General features: G+C 40.7%; 1 protein-coding gene and 1 long non-coding RNA gene across 5 annotated transcripts; one reads left to right on the top strand and one right to left on the bottom strand.

Annotated features, from left to right (window-relative positions):
* Positions 1–2,547: 2,547 nt before the first annotated feature.
* On the bottom strand, positions 2,548–4,695 carry LOC105357653. Of its 4 annotated transcripts, XR_002872684.1 has the most exons (4): positions 4,498–4,695; positions 3,874–3,980; positions 3,680–3,778; positions 2,548–2,936 (listed from the first exon to the last, which is right to left on the bottom strand). It is a non-coding gene; the product is annotated as an uncharacterized LOC105357653 (long non-coding RNA). The 4 variants fall into 4 exon arrangements; XR_002872682.1 differs by having other exon boundaries at positions 3,874–4,695; XR_002872683.1 differs by having other exon boundaries at positions 3,680–3,751; positions 3,874–4,695.
* Positions 4,696–13,587: 8,892 nt separating this feature from the next.
* LOC101173529 (transmembrane protein 151B) lies at positions 13,588–17,014 on the top strand. Its single transcript, XM_011480691.3, has 2 exons — positions 13,588–14,212; positions 14,450–17,014. The coding sequence occupies exons 1-2, from the start codon at positions 14,135–14,137 to the stop codon at positions 15,857–15,859; spliced, it is 1,488 nt and encodes a 495-aa protein (XP_011478993.1). The 5' UTR covers positions 13,588–14,134; the 3' UTR covers positions 15,860–17,014.
* Positions 17,015–24,188: the final 7,174 nt, after the last annotated feature.

The raw sequence follows: 24,188 nt of genomic DNA, 5'->3' as shown, positions 1-24,188 counted from the left end.
TCCTACCTGTTTCCCTTATAATCTCTGCTGTAGTTTCCCAGTCATCTGGAAGCTCATCCTGACCACCCAGGACCTGTCTCAACTTCTGCCTAAATTCCTCACAAGTTTTTTCATTCTGTAGCTTCCACCACTTGGTCTTCTTTTCTGTTTTCCCTCTCTTCTTCTTCCTGACCTCCAGAGTCATCTTACACACCACCATGCGGTGCTGTTTGGCTACACTCTCTCCTACCACCACTTTGCAGTCATTAACCTCTCTCAAATGACCTCGTCTACATAGGATGTAGTCCACCTGAGTACTCCTACCTCCACTTCTGTATGTCACTCTATGTTCCTCTCTCTTCTGGAAGTAAGTGTTGACTACAGCCATTTCCATCCTCTTCGCAAAGTCCACCACCATCTGTCCCTCCAGATTCCTTTCCTTCACACCAAACCTGCCCATCACCTCCTCATCATCTCTATTGCCCTCACCAACATGGCCATTAAAGTCTGCTCCAATAACAACTCTCTCTCCTCTGGGGATACCCTCTATGACCTCATCCAGCTCACTCCAGAATCTCTCCTTCACTTCTAACTCACAGCCAACCTGTGGCGCATACCCACTGACTACATTCACCATCACCCCTTCAATTTCTAACTTTAGGCTCATCATCCTGTCTGAGACTCTTTTCACCTCTAGAACACTGTTTACAAACTCCCCCTTCAGAATCACACCTACCCCGTTTCTCTTCCTATCAACACCATGATAGAACAGTTTGTATCCTCCTCCAATACTACGTGCCTTGCTGCCCTTCCACCTTGTCTCCTGCACACACAGTACATCTACCTTCCTTCTCTCCATCATGTCTGCCAGCTCTCTGCCTTTCCCTGTCATTGTGCCAACGTTAAGAGTCCCTATTCTCAAACCTATGTTCCTGCCTTTTCCCTTCTCTCTCTGGCCACGGACCCTTCTGCCTCCCCTCTTTCTTCGACCAACAGTAGTCAAATTTCCACCGACACCCTGTAGGTTAACAGCATCGGTGGCGGTCGTTGTTAACCCGGGCCTCGACCGATCCGGTATGTCAAAAGTGTTGTGGATGATTCGCATGGTTATTTTGGCAATTTTTACGCCGGATGCCCTTCCTGACGCAACCCTCTCTATTTATCCGGGCTTGGGACCGGCACAGAGGCAACTGGCTTGCAACCCCTGTGGCTAGACAATCCTACAATCTATGCTTTTCCTTAAAGCTGCAAAACATACAATTGCTAAAATATAGTAACATCAAAGCCCCAAATGGCAAAAAGAACACCAGTAACTATGATATTCTATGAAAATACCTCAGTTATTTATACATTATTTCTGCTTTAGAAATGACTGATGTACAACATCCACTTGCACTGTTTTCTCAAACTATAATTACATCAAAATATGGGATCTGCTTTAAACTTTAATTCTATAACATAATACATCAATTCTTTAACACCAATACTAAGTAATCTGGGAAATATCAAAACAAACATACAAACTAAGCTAAACATTGTAAACATTATTTTTTAAGGGAGTGCGGGTCCAAACCATCAAATACTTATAATTAATGTCAACTATACTGAACTAAATCATGGTAATTAGGAAATACAAATAAATTAGATAAAGAAATGTATTCAAAATAAAAACTGAAACTCAAAACTAAAATTGAAATTATTTCAAAATGTGGTTTTGAGATTATTTTACACAAAAAAGTATTTGACCTACACTACCTCAAAAATCTTTTTTTTCCAGCCAAGACCACTTCAATTTGTTTTTTATCGTCTTCTCACAACTGAGGTCGTGACCACGCTCAATAATGACGATGCCTGCCATTATTTTAACACAAATTTGATCGCAAACTCTTCAGATGTGTTTGTGAAAGTTTAGCGTGGGTCCGCCAGTTTTGGTCTCTAGGGAAGCAAGTCACGCTGACCACGTGGTGCAGACAGAGCCAATCAGACCCATCGACGCATCCGAAAGCAACTAAAACGTCCCGTCATTGGTCAATTAGGCCGGGAAGACGAGAGATGGCCACGACCATAGAGGAAGCGATCTGCGGAGAAATATAGAAAATAAAGCTAAAATTAGCTGATTTCAGACCATTTTTTAATCCGGAAAGCGATTTGTCCGTAGAGATCAGGTCTTTATTTCCCGGAAAGTACGTTCGGTTTGCTCAAAAACCCGGATTTCCGGGAATTCCCGGAAGACTTTCATCACTGAATTTAAGATAACTCATTGTCATTTTGTTACATTTTACTTCAGTCTTGCTACAATTAAAATGTAGTCTGTACCCTGACAAAGGATTTGGAGATGCATAGCACATTATATGAGTTTAATAGGTCAGTTTTTCATTCTAAGGTGTTGGACATACAAATCAAAGGCCAAACGTTTGAGTTAAAATGAGAAGTGTCTTCAGCACAGGTGTGAGCACTGAAATGTTTAGCTAGTGTTGTAGAAACTTGAACGGAGGTAAAAAACAATGTAATTGTTGAAATTTAGGTTGAAAAACCCTTCATTGGTGCAGTTCAGAAAAAAATCTCTCATTTCAATTAAAAGTCATTTATTGGTACAAAGTTGAAATGAGGTTTTCCTTTATATAAGCCTTTTTTTAGGGGTGGAGCTGGGGCTTGAACTGCAGAAAGTCTCCTCATCAGCAGACAATTAGTCCCTCATGTTCTCTCTCCATCAATGACTCTGTGCTGCCTAAAAATGAAATGAAGAAGAAAACACATAAATGCCACAAGCCCTGGACATCCATGCAGATCACAAAGAGAAACCTCCTGGCTTTGTGGGGCAGAACCTTCCAAAAGCTGGGAGGAGAGCTCTTCAACCACACTTCAAGGACCTGCAGTGCTGCTGGACTTCACCAACCACAGTTTGGTCAGCAGCATGACATCATAGAGCCTTTAGTTCTTTACCATGGCACCATAACCTGCAACCCATCACATCATGCTTGATCAGTTATGCAACAACTTTAGAAAGTGTAACCCTTGTTCTATCCTAGGCACTTTACCATTGGGAGTTGGGTCATCTAGACCCACTAGACAGTGCTCTGAACCTTTTTTCTTCAATGATTTGTGATCTTCACTGGTGTCCATGGATGGATGTGAATATTGTGCAATGAAAGCATTTTGCTGATCACCACTAGCTCCATTGAGAAAGTGGGCGTGTCTGTTAGCCTGGAGGCGGTTTTAGCTGCACAGGCTCTTCCTAGAAGAGGCTGCTCCTCACTTATGATGACGTCACAATGTGAGGACCCTCTTATTGTGAATTGGGAGGGGCTGGTGCTCAGAGGGTTTCAGAGGAATGCTGAGAGATGCGTGAATGGATCAAAATACTGCTGTGGATTAGTTTTTGTGAGGAATTAACATTATAATACACTTTAAAATTTTAAAACGTTGATGTTGCATGATATAGGCCCTTAAAGAAATACTGGCTGAGATGTACTAACAACATAAAATCTACAATGTGTAAAAAAAAAGCTTTTGTAAACCCCAGTAGTTATCCAGTTTCCAAAATAACATAAATGCAAATGAGTGTTTGATTTTCTAAAGGCTGAAGAGACACCTTGTGTGTCCTACTGAGCTCTGGACAGTGAGACATTTGAAAGGCTCTTAGCTGTTTAAAGGGCTGCAGACCCCCGTTTCTGGCTAAATGACCCAATAGGAAACTTACCTCTGCGGAGACCACGTGACGTTTCCGCCCCCGTCCTTTATACAGAAGAGGCCTTCACCGTGATCCTGCGGCCTTTTCAATTTAAGATGGACGTTTATCCTAAACAGCCAACACGTTTTTACTAAAAACCCATCTCTGGTTTTCCAAATCTAAACATTACATTTCTACAGAGAAAAGTTCAAAGCATCGCCCACCTTCCAGCTGTCCAAGAGTTCTTCAGCCGCGCGCCTTCCTGCGGGTTCATCCCGGGGGTTTCCGGGGGAGTGGGGTGGGGGTGCCCGTATGACGCTGCGTTCACTGGCTTTTCGAAATGCGCACTTCATGTCAATTGGGGCAAATTGAAGGCTTAAAAGCCTGTTTACTTTAGATAATATATCCTATTTAATATATCCTATTTAAAACATTATTGAGAATTACTACAGGAAACAGTGATGAAACCTTTTTTAACAGATAAATTAGAGCACTTCATTGTAATACTATAATATATGAGATACGTCAAAAAATTGACAGTTAAAGAAAAAAGAATATAATAGATCCTAATATTTTATAAACTCCATCAAAATAATTGTTTCATCTCATTTATCATAATATTTATAGTTTTTTTTATCACACACCATTAGACTCGTAGTGTAAATAAATTAAAATGCAGAAAAATCAATTTAAAGAACTCTTTGGTCCGTCCCTGAACTCAACATTTTTCCGGTTTGTTGTCACATGTCAATCAAAGCCTGATCGCCGCAACAGCAACACGGAACGAGAAAACCTATACACGGGTCCCTAGAAATGTAAATAAAACAAATTAGTAAATCGCAACGTACCTTTTTACGAGATTTTCCACAGGAAAAAAAGAGAAAGGCACGTCACGTGACCAACGTCAGCCCGCATATATGAATGGAAAAGATCAGACGCTTTCAGATCCTTTGAGGAAAAGTTGAACGTAACAAACAAACAACTTCATGTCTGCAATATTACGAAAATAAAGGGGATATATACTGCTAGAAATGTTTTCAAAAATAAATTAGTCCACAATCACTCTTATTTTATGGCATTTTCTGCGGAAAAAAAGAGAATCATATTAGTCACGTGACCCACGCGCACGTCTGCAGATATGAATGAAAGTTAACGTGTTTCTCCAACGTAACAGAGCCTTTGGAAGAAAAAGTTGAATGAAACAAGCAAACTACAAACTGTATGTCCAAAATGAAAGCATATTTTAAAAGAAAATGGTATATTTCTCACTAGAAATGTTGTCAAAATAAAAATTAGTCCTCAAAATATCTTGTTTTATGGGATATTCCACCGAAAAAAAAACGTGCATCCGCCATGTTTTTTGCTCACGGCAGGCCAAACCTCCAAAGTCACGTGATCCTGAGAAGGCTCGTAGAAAATGAATAGAAAAATGAAACGTATCCCCCTCACAGTTTAGGGGGCGTTTTTGTAAAACTCTCACGCATTTCCATGTGGACAAATGTAGCTACTACACATTTTAGGATGAGACTGGGTTGTTGTCCAATACAGCAATAAAGAGCCAGTTTCTTGACTAAAATGTATAGTTCCAGTGTTAAGTCATCAGTTTTGACGCTCCTGCAGCTCTCCTCGTTCTCCAACGATCCAATAAAAATCCACAGTCCAAAAGTAAAAGAGAAAAATCTTTAATTCCTTTTCTTTAGGTTGAAAAGTGAACAATAATCCACAGTTTTCCCTTAGGAAAACTGAATAAATATAAAGAAAATATGTAAATTACCGAGAAGAACTTAGCGAGGTCAAAAAACTGTTTGACTCCATTCCAAAATTGAGACTGACATGCATCTGCTGCGTGACCACCAGTGAACCACAGAGTGAAACCCCGGCGCCCCCTACTGGCTGTAAACTGAATAACACACTGAATGCAAAATGGTCATCTCTGGCATTAAGGCGTCTACACATGGACACCAATGAAGATTAAAAATTATTGAAGAAAAAAGGTTCAGAGCACTGTCTAGTGGGTCTAAATGACCCAACTCCCAATATTAAAGTGCCTAGGATAGCACAAGGGTTAAATGTTTAAGATCCTTAAATGTTATTCCTTCATAATCTATGATAGTTTGTAGTATATTTTACCTCTGGACTTTTTTGAATAATCGATTAAAAAAAAAGACTGTTCGAAACTTGAAAAATCCAGTTTACAACAGTTTCTCAAAGACAGCATAACATGTCAGGCAGAAGTAAGCAATATTATGTCAAACGGTAATATTAATATTAATATTAATTTTGTGTGTGATTAGTCAACAAAGTCGAGAAGTAAACTTACTTATTTGCTTACTTACTATCACAGATTATGAAGAAATAATATTTAAGGATCCTAAACATTTAATCACAAATACCAAACAGTATTGGACCTTTAAATTAAGTCTACACTTCTATTTCATTATGAATTCTTTGTACTGAGTCTCAAAAATCATATATCATAACATGTCCACATGGGAAAAATTAAAATACAGTTGCAATTATCAAAAATAAACGAGCTATGATAGGGTTGGGAGTATGTTTATACACACCCAATCTTATCTCAGCCTTTTTTCATAGTAAATGTATATTTGATTAAAATACAAATAGAATGTATTTCTTTGATTTCAATCATTCATTTGAGATTTTGGTTTTTTAAACTTATTTTCAAAACCAGAAATAAAACCAGAAATGGATTTCAGCCGTGTTCGCTCAGTTACCGTAAGGCTGAAAATACTGGTGCACTAAAATTCAGGAGCGGCTGATTTGACACCGCAGATTCGAATCACGGCTGGCTTGACAGCAGTCCTAAATTCAACATCCTTCTGGGTTGTTGTCAATTTTCATTCAAAGGCTGTTCCACTAGTGATTGCCACAACAGCAACAAGAAACATGAGACCCATATATGTGTCCCTACGTGTTAATAAAAGTAATTAAACCGCAATCAATCTTATTTTAAGGTGTTTTACTCAAAAAAAAGGAAAGCCAGCCGATATGAATGGAAAAGATCAAATCTGGCTTCTCTACGATTTCAGATCCCTTTTGAGGTAAAATTGAACGAAAAAAACAATCAACAAACTGCATGTCTACAATGAATGGATGTTATGAAAGTAAAGTTTATATTTCTTGCTAGAAGTGTTATCCAAATAAAGATTAGCCCACAAAATAAGATGTAATAGCGACTATCCGCTGTGTTTATGTTCAGGGTAGACAGAAAATCAAAAGTCACGTGATCCTGAGAAGGCTTGTAGAAAATAATTAAGAAAATGAAATGTAGCTATACCACAATTTAAAGCCAGTTTTTATAAAACTGCTACGTTTTACAAGACGTTTTATAAAACGTGTGCCCAGAGCAGGGGTCGGGAACCCATGGCTCGCGGAGCCATATCTGGCTGTTGTGATGGCCACATCTGGCTCGCAGACAAATCTTAAATTATATTTTAAAAACAGTTTCATTAGACCAATCCTTCTCGGTCGCGATGCGATGCCAGGGGGGCGCGCAGTAGTAGCAGTGCTTGGAGAAAAAAAATCTGCGCCACTATCAATTTGCTATTATCTGTTATAACACAGAGTTTGTAAAACCCTGAAACTCATTTGCCGTCCCTACAGCTGCGCGCTCCCGTCTTTGAGCAGGAAAAGGGGAGGGGTACTGTGTGCAGTCAGCAAGGTGAGACGCGCACTGATCAGAACACGCTGCCCGTCACATACCACACACTGCAGCGTGTGAGTATTGCTTTACTGACAATATTTGGCTCCACGTCTGCATGTGAGCAGTCTTTCTCACATCTAAAGAACAATAAGACCAACCTACGATCACGTTTAATTGATGAAAGTCTCAACACCTGCATGAAACTTAAACTCACCAAGTATCAACCAGACTAGACCATCAGCAAAACCATGCAGCACCAGAAGTCACATTAATGGTAAAAAAATACTCATTATTTAATAGCAACAGCATAATGTAGCGTCCCTTTCCCACACTGAGGAACAGAGACTTAACCTCTTTTAAGGTTCTTTATTCTGGTTACTGCAGGCCGTAACCAACGCCGTACAACTTAATCAGCAACTCCTGAATCTGTCCCGCCGACAGCGCTCCCCCCCTTCTTTATATTCCCCAGTACAAGTCCTCCTATTGAGGGGTGACCAAGATGGCGCTCTGAACAGTCGTGTTTGGCTGAGCTCTGCAAACCTAACTGTTTTTTGTAATAATACACGGTGAGCAAAGACCCTTTCTTGATTTTTTTTTACCTCTTTACATTTTTTTATACTTTTTGCATAGTTCTCAAAGCAATATGAGCAAAGCCGAGAAGAGAAAGACGGAACTCAAGAAATCGCTAGCGAGTGTTGGCTCTGTTAGCAAACCTGCTAACGTTAGCCATCCTGCAAAGCCGTCTGCGTCGAGTAAGACTACTGATGCTAAAGTCAAATTAATTGACTCAATGCATGACTACATGGAGGCAGTTTCGGAACCATTCCTAATGGAAGAAGAAGACTTCCCTGCTCTTCCCTGCACACCCACTGCTTCCCCAGCTGGTAAGCTGAGAAAAGTCACAGAAACGGAGACAGAGGCTGTTCTTTCTCAACTCTCGTCACTCACACAATTGATAAACTCGAGGTCAGACACTCTGGAAAAGTTAATTAGCGGCAACTCCAGAGAGATCTCTGAGATGAAAAAAGCTGTGCAGGAGAACTCCATGCAAATCTCAGCTGTAAAAGGCTCCGTTGATGTCGTTTGTACTGAAATTAGTGACATGAAGAACAGAGTGGTCCACGCTGAGGCACAACTGGAGAAATATAAAACAATCGTGGAAACACAGGAAAAAAGGATCTCCCAGCTGGAAAGCTACTCCCGCCGCTGGAATCTGAAACTACGCGGTTTGGCTGAGAAAGAAAATCAGAACGTGCGGCAAGAAGTGATCCAGATCTGCCAGTCTGTTCTACCGGAGGCAAAAGACAAACTCCCCGATGTTGTGGATACGGTACACAGACTCGGCCCGAAGAGACCGAACAACAACCAACCGAGAGGGATCATCATCCAGTTCACTGCGAGGATTCACCGCGATGCTGTCTGGCGCGCTGCAAAGAAATCTGCCTTCCTGAAAGAACACAACCTGAGGATGGCGGAGGATCTGTCTGCTGAGGACCGCGAACGGAGAAACCGACTGTGGAGAAAGCCAGGAGGGAGAACAAGCTGGTGTTCTTTGTTGGAGGACGTGCCTTTGTGAATGGTAAAGAAATCCTGCCGCCTTAACGAAGGCTGCAGATGTGAAAGCTGGATCTGAACGTTTTTTGCTATTTTCCACATTTATCAAAAATGATACTGTTGCTTAAAATTTGATTTTATTTGAGCTCATAAGCTATTGCATTCAAGCTGCTACTTTTTATTTTAATTTTTATCTTGCTTTAATTTTGTTTTTGATATAACATTATAATGTTATTTTAAGTATTACATTATACTTAAATGTGAATCAAGTATCAGCATTGTGGGTTTTATTTTTATTTATTTTTTTCTTAAAACATTTACTCTTATGAGTAAGATGGGACTAATAACGCCCATCACTTTGGTGTTATTTCATAAGGAAATAATTATTGTTAGGGTCTTAGTTCACAGCTTTTTTTGTAATGGTTTGCAGGTTCTTATCCTCTTTCTGTTCCTAAGCGACCAAAAATCCTTAACTCAACTTCTTTTTTCTTCTTCTTTGGTCTAAATATCTTTTGTTTTTGTTCTTTTTTTCTATTTCAACTTCATGTCTTTATCCATTATTTCTTTAAATGCGAGAGGTTTAAGAAACAATGTTAAACGTAAAGCCATTTTTTTGTTTTGTAAGCAGTTTAATTCAGATTTTTGTTTTATCCAAGAGTCCCACTCAACTGAACAAGACAAATCCTTCTGGAGGTCACAGTGGGGAAATGATGTGTGGATGTCACATGGTACAGAGCGAGCTGCTGGTGTCTGCATTCTCAAAAACAGATTCAATGGAAAAGTTTTGCTATCTGACAGCGATAAAGATGGTCATTACATTTTTATGATACTTGAAGTAGCCCATTCCGTCTTTATTCTAGTCAACGTGTACGGGTTCAACTCTCAAACAGAAAATAATCTTCTCTTCAATAGACTAGAAACACGTTTATTGCACTGGCTGTCTAAATACCCAAAGTCTTTTATAATATTTGGAGGGGATTTTAACTCAGTTTTTGATAACTCTATGGATAGATGGCCTCCCAGGAGTCCAGACTCTAACTCTCCTATAAAGTTGTTTGCACAAAATTTAGATTTAATTGATTCTTGGAGAGACTCGCATCCAAACCAAAGAGCTTATACATGGTGTAACAAATCACAGACCAGACACTCACGCATTGATTTCTGGCTTACTTCTAAAGACTTAAAAAATGTTAAAACAGATATTCATGCCACACCGCTTTCAGACCACAAAACAATTCATCTAACCGTCCCTTTGTCGAGCTCCTCTGGCACTAAAGCTTCATACTGGAAGTTAAACAGTACCATTCTTGAGCATCTGGAGGTGATTTCTGAAACTCATCGCTTAATAAAACTTTATTGGAACAATGCACTAGCTGAACACTCATTCTGTAATAATTGGGAACTTTTGAAATACGAACTTGGTAAATTTTTTAGAAAATATAGCTCTGACTTAACAAAAAAAAGAAGAGCTGTTGAGACAGATGTAATACAGAAGATTGCTCTTCTTACATCTAAGCCAACAGATGTCCTAGATGAAACGGATAAAACAGCTTTAATAGACTTACAACACAAGTTAGATGACATTTATAAACGCAAAGCAGAAGGCGCGTTTATCCGATCTAGGAGAAGGTGGATTGAAGAAGGAGAGCAGAACTCTGCCTATTTTTTCAGGCTAGAGAAATACCAGTCCAATAGCAATTCTGTTTCACAATTAAATATTAATGGGGTCATTTCTGATGATAGAAGTACCATAGCAAAATATTGTTCTGATTTTTATAGTAAACTCTATTCTTCCAACTATTGTTCAACATCTGCCCTTACCTTTCTTAACACTGTCAATAATATTACTCCAGTGAGTGAAGCGGACAGAGTCTGTTGTGATGATGTCATCTCTTTGAATGAGGTTACAGATGCTATAAAATATCTGAAAATAAATAAATCTCCTGGAAAAGACGGCCTTACTGCCGAGTTCTATAAACAGTTTTCTGACAATTTAGCCCCATTTTTATTAAAAGTTTTTGAAGAAAGCATTAACAAGGGTGCACTCCCTCCCACGTTATCTCAGGGACTGATTACCTTGATCCCTAAACCGAGAAAGGATCCTCTTTCCTTAGATAACTGGCGACCAATCACCTTATTGAATTGTGATTATAAGATATTGGCTTTGATTCTTGCAAATAGAATAAAGCCAGTCTTAGATACAATTATTGATGAAAATCAGTCTGGGTTTATGCAGAATCGTCATATCTCAAACAATATTAGATTAATTTTAGACATACTAGATTACTCAGAACTCGTGCAGGATGACAGTCTCATTCTTTTTCTAGACTTTTATAAAGCCTTTGATTCTTTAGAACACAATTTCATTATTGCTGCTTTAAATAAATTTGGTTTTGGTCAATTCTTCTGCAATGCTGTTCAAACTTTATATGTCAATAGTAATAGTTCTATAAAACTCGCCAGCGGAACTTCTCCTAGATTCTTCTTGAAACGTGGGGTAAGGCAGGGATGCCCCTTATCAGTCTATCTGTTTCTTCTTTCTGTTCAACTCCTCAACCTACATATCAAACTCAGCCCATTAAAAGGTTTAATTGTGGCTGAGAGGGAAATATTCATAAGTCAACTAGCAGATGACACTGCTCTCTTTCTCCGAGACGCTTCACAAGTAGCTGTGGCGATTAATATTATCCAATCCTTTTCTAAAGCTTCAGGACTTACCCTTAATTTAAATAAATGTGAAATTCTGCCTGTTAAAAACTGTTTGCTTACATCTATCCAAGGTATTCCTGTAAAAACATCTGTTACGTACCTTGGTATTCAAATCACTAAAGATATGCAATCCAAATGTTCTACAAATTTCTCTCCAATAATAGATAAAACCAAAAAAAACCTAAACCAATGGCTGCAAAGAGATTTGTCTTTGAAGGGCAGAGTTCTGCTTACAAAAGCAGAAGGAATCTCTCGTTTGACGTATGCAGCTCAATCTCTACAGGTTAATAACACAGTCTGCAATACAATTAATAGAATATTATATAACTTTCTATGGAGAAATAAAACTCACTATATCAGAAAATCTGTTATTTTAAATACCTCTGATAAAGGCGGTTTAAATTGTATTGATTTTACTGCCCTTAACAATACACTCAAGGTAATCTGGATTAAGAAATATCTTAATAACCCCACATCTATCTGGAACTTTATTCCACATTTTGTATTTTCAAAGGTAGGAGGCCTTAACTTTCTGCTATGCTGTAACTATAGTATTCCAAAAATCCCTTTGAAACTGTCAAATTTTCATCAACAGGTTCTCTTAGCCTGGGCTCTGATCTACAAACACAACTTTTCTCCACAGAGTTGTATTATCTGGAATAACTGTAATATTGTCTATAAAAGGAAAACTCTGTTTTTAAATAATTGGTTTAATAATGGTATAATTTTCCTCAATCAATTATTCAAAGAACCTGGATTATTATATAACTACTCAGATTTCACAAAGCAGTATAAAGTACCAATAACTCCAAAAGAATTTGCAGTAGTGTTTGATGCCGTCCCGTCTGCGCTTTGCATGTTATTCAGGGGTTTCTACAGCGCTCATCCTCTGACTCTTCATCCTCCTGATGTGCTCAAATCTCCTCTGGGTAATTTCTGCTTCACTTCCGCTAAACAGTTGAACTCAAAAATCAGAGCTTTGTTTCAAGATAATTTAGTTTCTGTTCCATCAGCTATCTATTATTGGGCTAATTTCACTTCTAACATTGATTGGAAAAAAGTCTGGTCTTTACCACAAAAATACTTCTTAACAAATAAAGTCAAAGAAATCTCTTTTAAACTCCTACACAGATTTTATCCAGCAAAGCATTATTTAACTAAATTTAAGGCTGACATAAACACCAGTTGTACTTTCTGCCAGAAACAACCTGAAACCTGCTCTCACTTATTCTGGTCTTGTGAATTTACATACAGATTTTGGAAAAACATTCACAAATTTATCACCGATTCTATTTTTGCTGACATACAACTTTATTATAAAAACATACTTTTGGGTTTTCATAGCTTTGATGTCAAAGACCGTGATGCTTTCTTTTGTGTAAACATGGTATTATTTATCGCTAAATTTCATATACACAAAAGAAAATTTTCCAATAAAAAACCGGATTTCTTTGTGTTCAAACTGGAACTGCAGCGTTATTTAAACTTAATTTCTGCTTCAAAAAATACAAAAGCTCAAAAAACAATTAGCATCTGTAAATCTTTTGGAGTGCTGACATAGATTTACTCTCGCATTTTCTCTTTTCTCTTTATTTTTTTGTTTCTTTTTATTTCTTATTCCCTTTTGTGTTTATTATTAATAATTAGTATTTTTTAAAGAATGCAACATGTTTGTTCTGTATTCAGAATTCTATTGTACATTAAATGTGCATAATTGTTGTATTTTCTTGTTTTGTATGTTGCAATTGTTCAATAAAAAAAAAAAATAAAAAAAAAATAAAAAGTCCTCCTATTTCCTTATTCGGCCCATAGCTGAACCCCATTGGTCCAAACCCCCCAACGACAGGCTGAGCGACAGAACTGAGGGCCAATCAGCATCTCTGCTTGATGCGTTCAGTGAACTCCGGAACTTAGAACGAGACCCAACAGCCACCCAGTTCAACTCAGTCCGTTACAATAACAATGTTATTAAAAAGAATCCACTGACTTATTGTACTTTAAAAATATTGAAATTACATAAAATGCCCACATTCACTTGTATTTTCAGTTTTAGTTTAAATATATTATATGGCTCTCACGAAATAACATTTACAAATATGAAGTGTTTATTGCTCTTTCGGCCAAAAAGGTTCCAGACCCCTGGTCCAGAGGGACAAACGTAGGGAAATAAACACGTTTTGGGATGGAACTAGATTGTTCCTTTAAGCGGCGCATTATGCCTCATTCAGCACCAAGGACAGTGACCGCACCAGCTTTTGGCGAACCGTCACCACCCGCACACCTCCACGAGTCCGCGGGGGTCCCTGTGGGCAGGGGGCACATTCCTCCGGTCATTACGCGCAGATGGAGCCGTTTCCTCCCCTTCCACGTTACCGCGGCACCGACAGCTGAAGCGGAGGTCTCCACACCAATCGGGTTTCCTCGACTCCCCTATAAAAAACATATTCCTGAACGGCATAGCGGCGGCTCCACTCGGGTGAAAGAAGCTGCGGAGAATACTACAGAAAATCTTGTTCCACTCCACCCCTTGTCATTATCCCTATTATCTGCCAGGCACCATGTCTCCTCCTGCGTCGGTGGCAACTGCCAGTGAAAGCAGCACGACCACCGTTCTCGAGGAGGATGCCAGAGACGAGGTAACGGGACATTTATCCAAATTCCTTTTTTTGCAGAGCTTCAATGATTGAATGTGTGCGCCAACAGACACTGCAGACATGTCTGCCTTGCCCTTTTTGTGGAAATCCATGATCACAGACACATTTTTGCTTAAATAACATAATCTATTCCCCTACAGACTCTTAAAAGATTTTTTTTTGCCTTAGAGTTATATTCATGACAAAAATAATAATCTTATTTCATTTTTCTCTCATCAGCAAAGACCTCTGAGGCAGTCTCTGAGCAAATCCTTTTGCCGGGAGAGTTTTTGGAAATGCCTCCTTCTGTCTGTTCTCATGTACGGCTGTGTGGGGGTGATGATCTGGTGTCATGTCACCAAGGTAACACGCCTTAGCTTTGACAGTGCCTTCAAAGGAAAATCCATGATGTACCATGACAGCCCCTGCTCTGATGGCTACATTTATATACCCCTGGCCCTGCTGGGCATGCTCTACCTGGTCTACCTAGTGGAGTGCTGGCACTGTCATGTGAAGGACGAGCTGCAGCACAAAGTGGACATGGAGGGCATCTGTGAGTGCATCCAGAGGATGCAGCAGGCCAAGCCCTGCATCTGGTGGAAGGCAATCAGCTACCACTACGTCCGTAGGACCCGACAGGTCACCCGCTATCGCAATGGGGATGCATACACGAGTACACAGGTGTACCACGAGCGAGTCAACACACATGTAGCGGAGGCTGAGTTTGACTACAGCCACTGTGGGGTCAAAGATGTTTCGAAACAGCTGCTGGGTCTAGAGAAGTCTCCCCTTACAAAAATGCGGTTAACCAAGTGCTTTAGTTTTGCCAATGTGGAGTCTGAGAATTCTTACCTGACTCAGAGAGCACAGTTTTTTACTGACAACGAGGGCCTCGACGACTACATGGAAGCCAGAGAGGGCATGCATTTGAAAAATGTTGATCTGAAGGAGTATGTCATGGTGCTGTCTGACCCAGAGCACCAACCTTGGTATCTGTCCCACTACATCTTCTGGTTTGCTTCATTCCTCACCTTCTCCTGGCCTCTCAGAGTGTTTAATGAGTACCGCACTGCATATGTTCACTATCGTGTGGAGAAGCTCTTTGGACACGACTACATCCCCGTGACCCAGTGTGACGATAGGCCTTACTGGCCCCGGATCCCCCGTGTAAACACTATTGACAGCACAGAGCTGGAATGGCACATTCGCTCCAACCAGCAACTGGTTCCTAGCTACTCTGAAGCTGGCCTAATGGATCTGGCCCAGTGCCCATCCAGTTTTAATGGAATTCGTCAGAATTGTGAGCGCTGTCACCGAGCAATCAGCTGCTCATCCGTGTTCTCCAGGAGTGCCCTGAGCATGTGCAATAGATCCAGCCCTCGCATCCCCTTCAGTGGTAGCCGGTTCTCCTTGGCGTGCCGTTACGGGTCCCAGCACAGCTGTTTCTGGAGGAGCGGAAGTCTGGATGACCAGGAGAGTCCCAGTGAAAATACCCACTCTCTGTCTGAGCGTCTCACTACAGATGACGGGGAGCCTCCAGACTATCAAGACGCTCACTGCTATCCGGTTCTCATTATCCACTGCAGTGAGAACTGCCAAAATCACAGATTTTTCCACAGAAATGGAGCCTGCGTGGAGACTTCTTTATGACCACAGAATCTCTGTGGTCATAAAGAAGTGGTCATACAGAACCTCTGTAGCAGGTTGACACACAGATACAGAGAATGCTTAAAGGTCTGAAAGCCACATTCAAACTTCTAATCTACATTCACAAGAAACAACTCCCTGAATCCTTAATGTGGGAGTCACATTAATGACTCCTACAAGACTTTTTGTGGATAAAGCAATCTCTTTCTGTCAGGCTTTGGTGAAACCAAGGATACTAAGACTGTTACGCTGTACACCCTAACTTAGAGATCTCATTTAAATGATAGTTACCTTAAAGGTTCTTTACAGTGGGAAGGAGCAAACATCTCATTTTCATTCACAACAGCTTTTTGGGCATATGAAGCAGGAGCTGACCTCATCATCAACTGCAATGGTTCCACCTCGATTATTCATATCCAGAAATTCCAGTACAGCATTAATGGGATATGTTTAAATTCCCTACTACGAGGCTATGTAGTGCAGGACTATCCAGTGCCCTGGACTTTAACTTAATTTAGGCAAAAGCTCACTCCTTTTTTATTTGACCGACAAAAATGATGTCACCCATCTGCCAAAATAAAATTCTAATAAATACTAACATTTTACAATGACTATTTATGTCATTTATGTTCTGATGACGAAAACTTGGATGATTTAAAAAAAAATAAACAATTAGTTTTCTTTTAATGACACATTTTTCAAACATTATGCATTGTGGTCTATATTCACTAATCTAGTTAGCATCAATCAATGACTGTTTAAGAGAACTGGAGTGAGTGAGTGTGACATCACCCATAGAAAAAGTATTTTTTCCGATTCCAACAAAATGAAGTCAATTCAGTCAAACATCAATTTTTTTTGTCAATTTGGATGCTGTGATTTTGGAGCCAGACATTCTCAGTAACCAGTGATTGGTCAGGGATAGTTTTAGTCAACGCTTCTATGGCAACCAAAGTAGGAGGTGAGCTTGTTGGAGGACCACACCCCTTCCACTGAAAATGGGCTCAGGAGAATTTGTTAATGAAACGTTTCGAACGTTCAATGTAATGTCACATGCTTTTGTTAAGGCATCTGATTGGTCAGTTTATTACTAAAATAAGTTGTTTTACAGAAAAAATATCATGGAAAAAAGTTAGGATTAACAAGAACATGTTAAAAATAGGAAGTGGAGAAAGGATGGTTATTCTGACAAATAGTGACTGAGTAATAGCTGTTTATTTCTCAATAGAAGTCTATTGATTTTTTATTTCTTGTAGCCGGTGTGTACTTCCTGTTTGAAATGCCAGGGAAGATGGGTCCTCACAATGTCAGTTCAGTTCTTATAAACAGTCAATGGTATTTATGCACTAGTTTTTCACATCCCAGGGAAATCTGAAAAAGAAATTGTCACTCTTACTGTGTGCAGCAGTGAAGGCACTTTTTTGTTTTAGCATACTGTATTTTAACACATGGAAAGTTGAGCTTTCTATCAGGTTGTTAGAAAAAGTAAAACTTAAAAAAAAATGTTTAAAATGTTTAAACATTTGATCAAATGAAAACCGCTGATGCCAGACCTTTAGTGCAGTGTTCTGTATCTCTCTTTCTCCTTCTTCAGCAACAGATTTTTTTCTGCTTTGACTGTTAGTCCTACGTGGCAACTCAAAACAAGCATTTGCAAATCACTGTTAAAGTTGAGCAGCTTTTCCTTTAAACATCTGTAACACATGTTGGAGAAGTACAACAAAGAGTTTTCAGTTTTGCAAAGAAGCACCCAAAGCAGACCTGTCGGAGCTTCTCTTCGATCTTCTTAAAGACTTGTTTCCTTTTTTAGCCTTCAAACGTTTTGCCTTAAATGCAAATCTTTAAAACAAAGGCTGCCATGTTGACCTTTACTTGGACAGATTTGGAAAACTCAACCCTTCATTGAGAAGGGAATATGAGGAATATGAAAAGATATGAATATGAAAAGATTGAAAACTGTGTCTTAAATCCAACTTTTCTTCTGCCTACTGCCACGAGACAACTGGCAACTGTGCTACAAAGGTAGTTTCAAGTCATTAAACACAAGAAAATAAGACTGTGGATGTTAAACACCTGGACGGAAAGTGGAAGAGGATTTTAATGAGAAGAAGGCCATGACAGCACTTGCATGATCGCTTCCTCCAGAGATTCTGTGTTAAAAAAAAAATCATGAAACATAACTGAATGTAAACCACCAGCAGAGAAACATGTATTGTACGTTCATTATGCATCTGTGACAAGATTATTATAGTTAACGAAAACGAACGAAAAAACTAAAACTAGAACTGAAAAAACATTTTCGTTAACTGAAATAAAAATAAAAACGAGAGTTTTAAAAAAACGAAAACTAACAAACTGTTTGTTGTGTGTATAAAACGAACTGAAACTAACTAATATTAACCCCAAAAAATCCTTCGTTTTCGTCTTTGTTAATACATAAGTCTTTGGAGACAAAATTTGTGGAACGCTCCTCAAAGGGAAAAACCCTACGAATCTGAAAGTACATTTAAAAGGCGCACACAAAAACACAAATCAACAGTACCTAGACAAGCTAGCCTGTCGCCCGCCCTCCCCCGAAAAAGAAGCGAGAGCAGGTCACGTAATGCTTTTATCGGCTGTTGTATTTTAATTTAAGGATGGTTGTCCTTGTGTCCTCTGAATAATTAGTGTTTCAAAATGTATCTTTGATTGAGTTTTATTATACAATACTTATTCTGGTGATTTTGAATCATGCACCTGACAAATATCCTAATTTACAAAAAAAAAGAAGAAAAAACTAAAACTAATAAAAACTAAACTAAAACGAAGCAATTTCGAAAAATAAAAACTAATAAAAACTAGTAAAGCTGCCTCTAAAAACTAATTAAAACTAAATAAATTTAAAAACAAAAATTCAAAACGAAATAAAAACTAAAACTAATAAAAAATCCGAAACTATTATAACCTTGATCTGTGATAGCAGAATAACGATCATGTTAATGTGTAAAAACTGTGTTTTCTCCGTCTGTTGTCTGTTGAACATGTATACAATATTGAAAGAGCACACTGGGATGTGCTAGCTTGCTACTGAAGGAGACTTTTGAGGTTAAAATTTGATTTTTTGAAGGAATTCAACCTCTTTCAGTGGAGTTTACGGACAGTATATGCAAATATCTGATGCACATGCGCATTTAACAAAATTTACAGAGCTGATTTTTTTTCTTATCTAAAGAAAAAATATGAATTGGAGCTCATCTCATTCTTTGCTGGTTTTCAAGGGCTCAGTATAATGGTTTTTTTTTGTTTTCTTTTCTATTTTATTTTACCAGGAAATTCTATTGAGATTACATCTCTTTTTCAAGGGAGACCTGGGCCAAAGGGCACCAATACAAAATAAAATACGGTTAAAACAACTGAAATAAAAATACATTACAAGAAAAAAATGCAATAAAAATTGAAATGAACAGTAGGACAATGACTAATAGGTTAATTAAAAGTGGTACAGATCAGTCAAGGGTGACATGTGGATGTTTCTTTTAAGAGCTCAGAATGTTTTGCTTTCTGAGCACATTATACAAAGGACATTATACTAGACATCATGAATTGTAAAGAAACTGATTCCTGATGTTAATTCTTTATATGGTAATGCTCAGACCTGAAAATAAGCTTCTTCTAAAAAAGAAAAAAACATCTTAATGCCATTATAACCACCATGTCATGTGTTAACTTTGCAGCTCCTAAGATGTGTTTAAAATATGTATAAGCTGAATAAACTAAAGTTGCAATAAATGTCCTGTGGTCCCCACGGTGTGATTAAAACCTCTGCCTCCACCAGTGCTCTCATGGTTGCAAAATTGAACCTTATTCTTTAATCCAATGCAGTCAGACCAATTTAATCCTTTTATTTGCAACTGGACTGCACCCCATGCAAAACTATACGTTTTTTAGAATTAAAGCAGAAATTTAGATTTTTTTCTTTTTCTTTGTTTTTAAAAAAAAACAATATATGTATTTGCAAGTTTTTTGGGGGTATTTTATATGCATTGAGTCTATGTGGCTCTTTTCTTTTCTTTTTTTTTTTTTAAAGAAAACTGGCATTTAATGAAAAAACTATTAATTACTTCAAACTAGACACCACGAAAATCAGACAAAGTAACAACAAAATATTAATTTTTGCCAATTTTGTTAAAACCGTCACTGCTGCATTCTGCCAGTAATTCATAACAGTCTGAAAATACATTAACCATTTATTCAATCCGTATGTAGTTCATTTGCAGTCAGGGGCTTTGAATAAAGAGCTAAAGCACAACACAGAGAAAGGAGGAACCAGATAACTTATTTAGTTTGGTTTTTTCAACAGCAAATAAAAAAAATGTGACTGAAGGAAGTTCCCATTAGCTGCAAAATGTTAAAATACTATTTCACCAGATTATTGAAAGTATGAACTAAGTATGAAGAGACGGCATGATGGAAACAAGAGAGATGGATGTCCTGTGTATTTAAGAGACCATATGGTTTTACACCACGATTTTCCTATCGTGTTTAAAACACCCAAGGTTGATATATAAGAGTGGTGGGAGCTACAAAGTTTATTGCATCTTGTGCAGACTTTTTAATTGGAAAGAATTCGGTAACTGCAAAGGGGTGCCTGGGGAGAGTGTAGCCAGACAGATCACTGGACAGCTAAAGTGATCACAGGCCTGGAAGGAAGGTACTTGGTGTGTCATCTGGAATGAGGAACAGACAGACTTGGTGGTGGAATGAAGAAGTTAAGAGGACAGACAGGAGTACAGCGACACGCAGGAGAAAATGAAGGTGGAGATGCAGTACAAAGGGTGGAGAAGGACATTTTATAGCTGGTCGATACAAAGGAGGGAAAGGTGGATCTACACTGGTGAGGCAGAGAAACAAGGAAGGACATGCAGCAGAAATGTGTTCACAGGTTCCCCAATAGTGAATGAAAGATGGAAGAAGAACTTTAAAGAGCTCATTTTTGGCTCTTTCCTTCTCTCACTTTCCCTCTATCTCTCCATTGTTCCCTCCACCTCCTGCTTTAATTATGTCACCATCCTCCAATCCTCATCTCTCTTTCAGCTGCAACTTTTTTTTCTCTTCCTTTACAATCTGTTTAGGCCTTTAAAGGTATTTGGCCAAATCAAAATAAAAACAGTATTCCAGCCTCTCAAATATTATAAACCACATTGAGTGAAATGCTCTTTTCTGGCTGTCCAAACATCCATGATGGAAAGCAGTGATATTTCACCTGATGTGGCACTGTATTTGCAGGCCCCAAATCACCGATTTCAGTTGGGATGCTACCTGTTGCCTCTTGCATATTGTCTTCCTCATTGGACTAATTTTTACCTCATCTTTCGGAAAATTCGCATTCAAGTGCAATTTATTGAGAAGATTTCTAGATATTGCAATTTTAATTATGAAATGTCTCTCATACTCAGAGGGTAAAATTGATTAACTTTCTCTTATCTGGAAATTTGAAGAATAAAATTCTTAAACAAGATTATACACATACTAAAATCAAAATATCTTGAAAATCTTCTCCCAAATTAAAAAAAGTGTACATGGCGAGCCTTAATTTGATAATCTCAGGATACATTCACGAATCCAGTTGGTGGCAATATTGCACGCAAAAACGTGTAAAATGGAAAAAAAAAGAGGCAATTGTGGTGACAAAGAAGAATCACATGTGGGCCCATCACCATAAACCGCATGTAGAGTATTTACAGTCAATGCTCGCCTCCTATTAGAAAGCCTGACTCCTGCACACTAAAGCTCATGGTTGATCCTGCCAATAGCAGATTTTAGTTTCAAAAATTATGCCAAGAAATAAACAAAAAATGAGCAACAATGAGGAGTTTTCTCTTCCTCCTCATCTTCAAAAACATGTGAGTGTCAGACTCCATAGTATGGATCTACTTGCTAATTTTCATTATTTTTCTCCACAACCTAGAACAGAGTGAGAACGCAACGTTTTTGGCTGTCGGCACACACGGCAACTAGGAACACACGGATCCGATTCAACAAGCTGTTAAAAAATCTGATTTTAATAATTATTCTGTTTGTCTTTTTCATGTCTTGGGATTTCATGTTCTTCCCACCCGCTGCAGACACCACACGAGAAATATTGTCCCACTTTTTTTTTCTTTCTAACTTGTCCTGTCCAACAGCTGGGCAGACAGATGAGAGCTGAGGGCCTCTTGTGTTGGACATATTTTGTAATTGAGGCCAAACTTTATTAATTTCAATCATGTTTGAAAATCATTTTCATCATTACGGTAAGCTTCAAATGTAGTACAAAAAGGGCGGGGCCTGTCCACACACACACTGAAATGTTATCAACACACCTGCTAGCTGTAAAAATGTCCACATGTCAACATGTACACAAAACAGATAGTGTTCACACACGCATACTTATGCCTTAAAACCAACTAGTGTGAAATATTTCATTCATTCAATCACGCAAACTGTTAGTGCAAAGGTGAGCTAACACAACCAGGAGAGCAGCCCCCCGCCGCGCCGGAAGAGCCTAACGCAGGGCCCCACCCGAAAAGGGCACCCACAGTCCCAGACGAGCACCCCATCACCACCCAGGAGTTCCGGGAATCCCCCCGCCACAACCCCAGGTACGAGCCAGGACCCCCCAAGGGAGACCCGCTCTGCGCTCCAGGCAGCCACCCACCCGGCCCACGGTTGGTCAAAGGGAGGAGCAAGGCAGGGGCCAGCCAGCCCCACCCCGGAGGGGAGCACCCCGGGGAAAAAGGGGGGCCCACAAGGGGTGTTGAAAACATGGCCCGACCAGGCTCGGCCACTGTTGGAAGTTTGGTGGGGCCCAGCGCCCAGGGGCAAGGACCAGAACCCAGCCCCAGGGACACGGACACCCCCGGCTCAGGTGTAATGTGAACCCCCCCCCCCCCCCCCCCCCCCCCCGGAGAGAGTACCCCCGGGCCGAGGAGACCGGCACCCAAGGGACACGGCAGCCGTCGCCAAGGGACCCGTACCCCCCACCAGGGCAGGGGTAGGGGACAGATGGTCCTAGGTCCCACCTTCCTTGCAAAATGTGTGTGTGCATGTGTGTGTGTTATATGTTGGAGTGTATATTTTGAGGGGGGAGGGGTGTGTGTACTAAGGGGGGTGCAGTTAAAATTGGCGGGTAGGGCACTGAGGGGACATCTCCTGATTACTCACAGTGATGTCCCCTCACCCTCCCCACCAAGGGGCCCTAAATGTCTAAGGTGCGGTTAAAATTGGCAGGTAGGGTGCTAGGAGGACATCCGCTGCTTGCTGGCAGTGATGTCCAAGCATGTTTAAGTTGCAAATAAACCCGAAAGAGGGGGGGCCCACTCCATACGGCAACCATGGTAGGGGTACCACTGCCAAATAGCTCCCCCCCCCCAAGGCGCATCGCAGGCTAAACCCCCCACCCCTTCACCCTAATATGAGGTTATATGAGGAAGGGGGTAGGTTGGGGACAGCTGGTAGACTGTCCCCCCGGTGGTCAAGCAGCCGTCCCCCAGCCCCCCCCCCCCAGCATTGGGGCCAGGCCACCCCAGCCCGGGGACCCCATCCCCCGAGGCGCCGACACCCAAGGCCCAGCACCACCCACCCCACACAGAGAGATAGGAGCCAGAAAGCGCCGCCCCTCCGGAGCAAGCCCAAGCCCCCCCCCCAAGCGCCGGCCCTAGAATAGCTCTGGTCAGGACTCGACGGGACCGAGGCAGCCAACCGGCCGGGGCAACCGCCGATTGCCTCAGCGGAGACCCCGACCCGTCAACCCCCCAATGTCCCGTACCAATAGTGCCCCCCCCCCCCCCCCAGAACGCCCCCCCCATAGGACAGGGCTGACAAGCCCCCACCCCACCCCACCCCAGACCCAGCAGCCGAAGCGGATAATCCCCAGAGGGACCGGGGGCCCCAAGAGGGTTGTCCCGTCCTGTCCCAGAGCCAGGGAAGGACCGATCCCAGCCCCAGGTGTAGATGGTCAGCCCGCCCAGCGCCGCTGCCCCCCCCCCCCGAGCAGGGCCCCCCGCCAACCCCCCCAGCACAGGCAAAGGGACCACCCCCCCAAGCCAAGCCACCACCACCCCCCCCCACACACGCCCCCCACACTTAAGCCCAGAGGACCACGCCGCGCCCCACCCAGGCACCGGACCCGACCCCCCGACCAACGGAGCCCCCACCGCCCCTGCCAGGCACTGGAGGCCCCGACCCCCACCCCAAACCACGGCAAAAGGGCAAGGAGCAGCGACGACCAGGCTCCCACCCCCTAAGTCATGGAGTCAGCCACGGGAGACCAGAGAGACCGAATTCTTTCAAAGTTACTTGAACTTTGGGATGA

This window comes from Oryzias latipes, chromosome 22 (assembly GCF_002234675.1).
Source record: "Oryzias latipes chromosome 22, ASM223467v1".
NCBI classification, from domain to species: domain Eukaryota; kingdom Metazoa; phylum Chordata; class Actinopteri; order Beloniformes; family Adrianichthyidae; genus Oryzias; species Oryzias latipes.
The sequence above is the reverse complement of the archived record's forward strand: the minus strand, read 5'-3'. Positions and strand labels throughout refer to the sequence as shown.

Bases quoted from the DNA above. Each gene is read 5' to 3' on its own strand.
- LOC101173529 (XM_011480691.3), top strand. From the start codon at position 14,135: ATGTCTCCTCCTGCGTCGGTGGCAACTGCCAGTGAAAGCAGCACGACC. The intron at 14,213-14,449 runs GTAACGGGACAT...TTCTCTCATCAG, and splicing joins AGGAGGATGCCAGAGACGAG to CAAAGACCTCTGAGGCAGTC.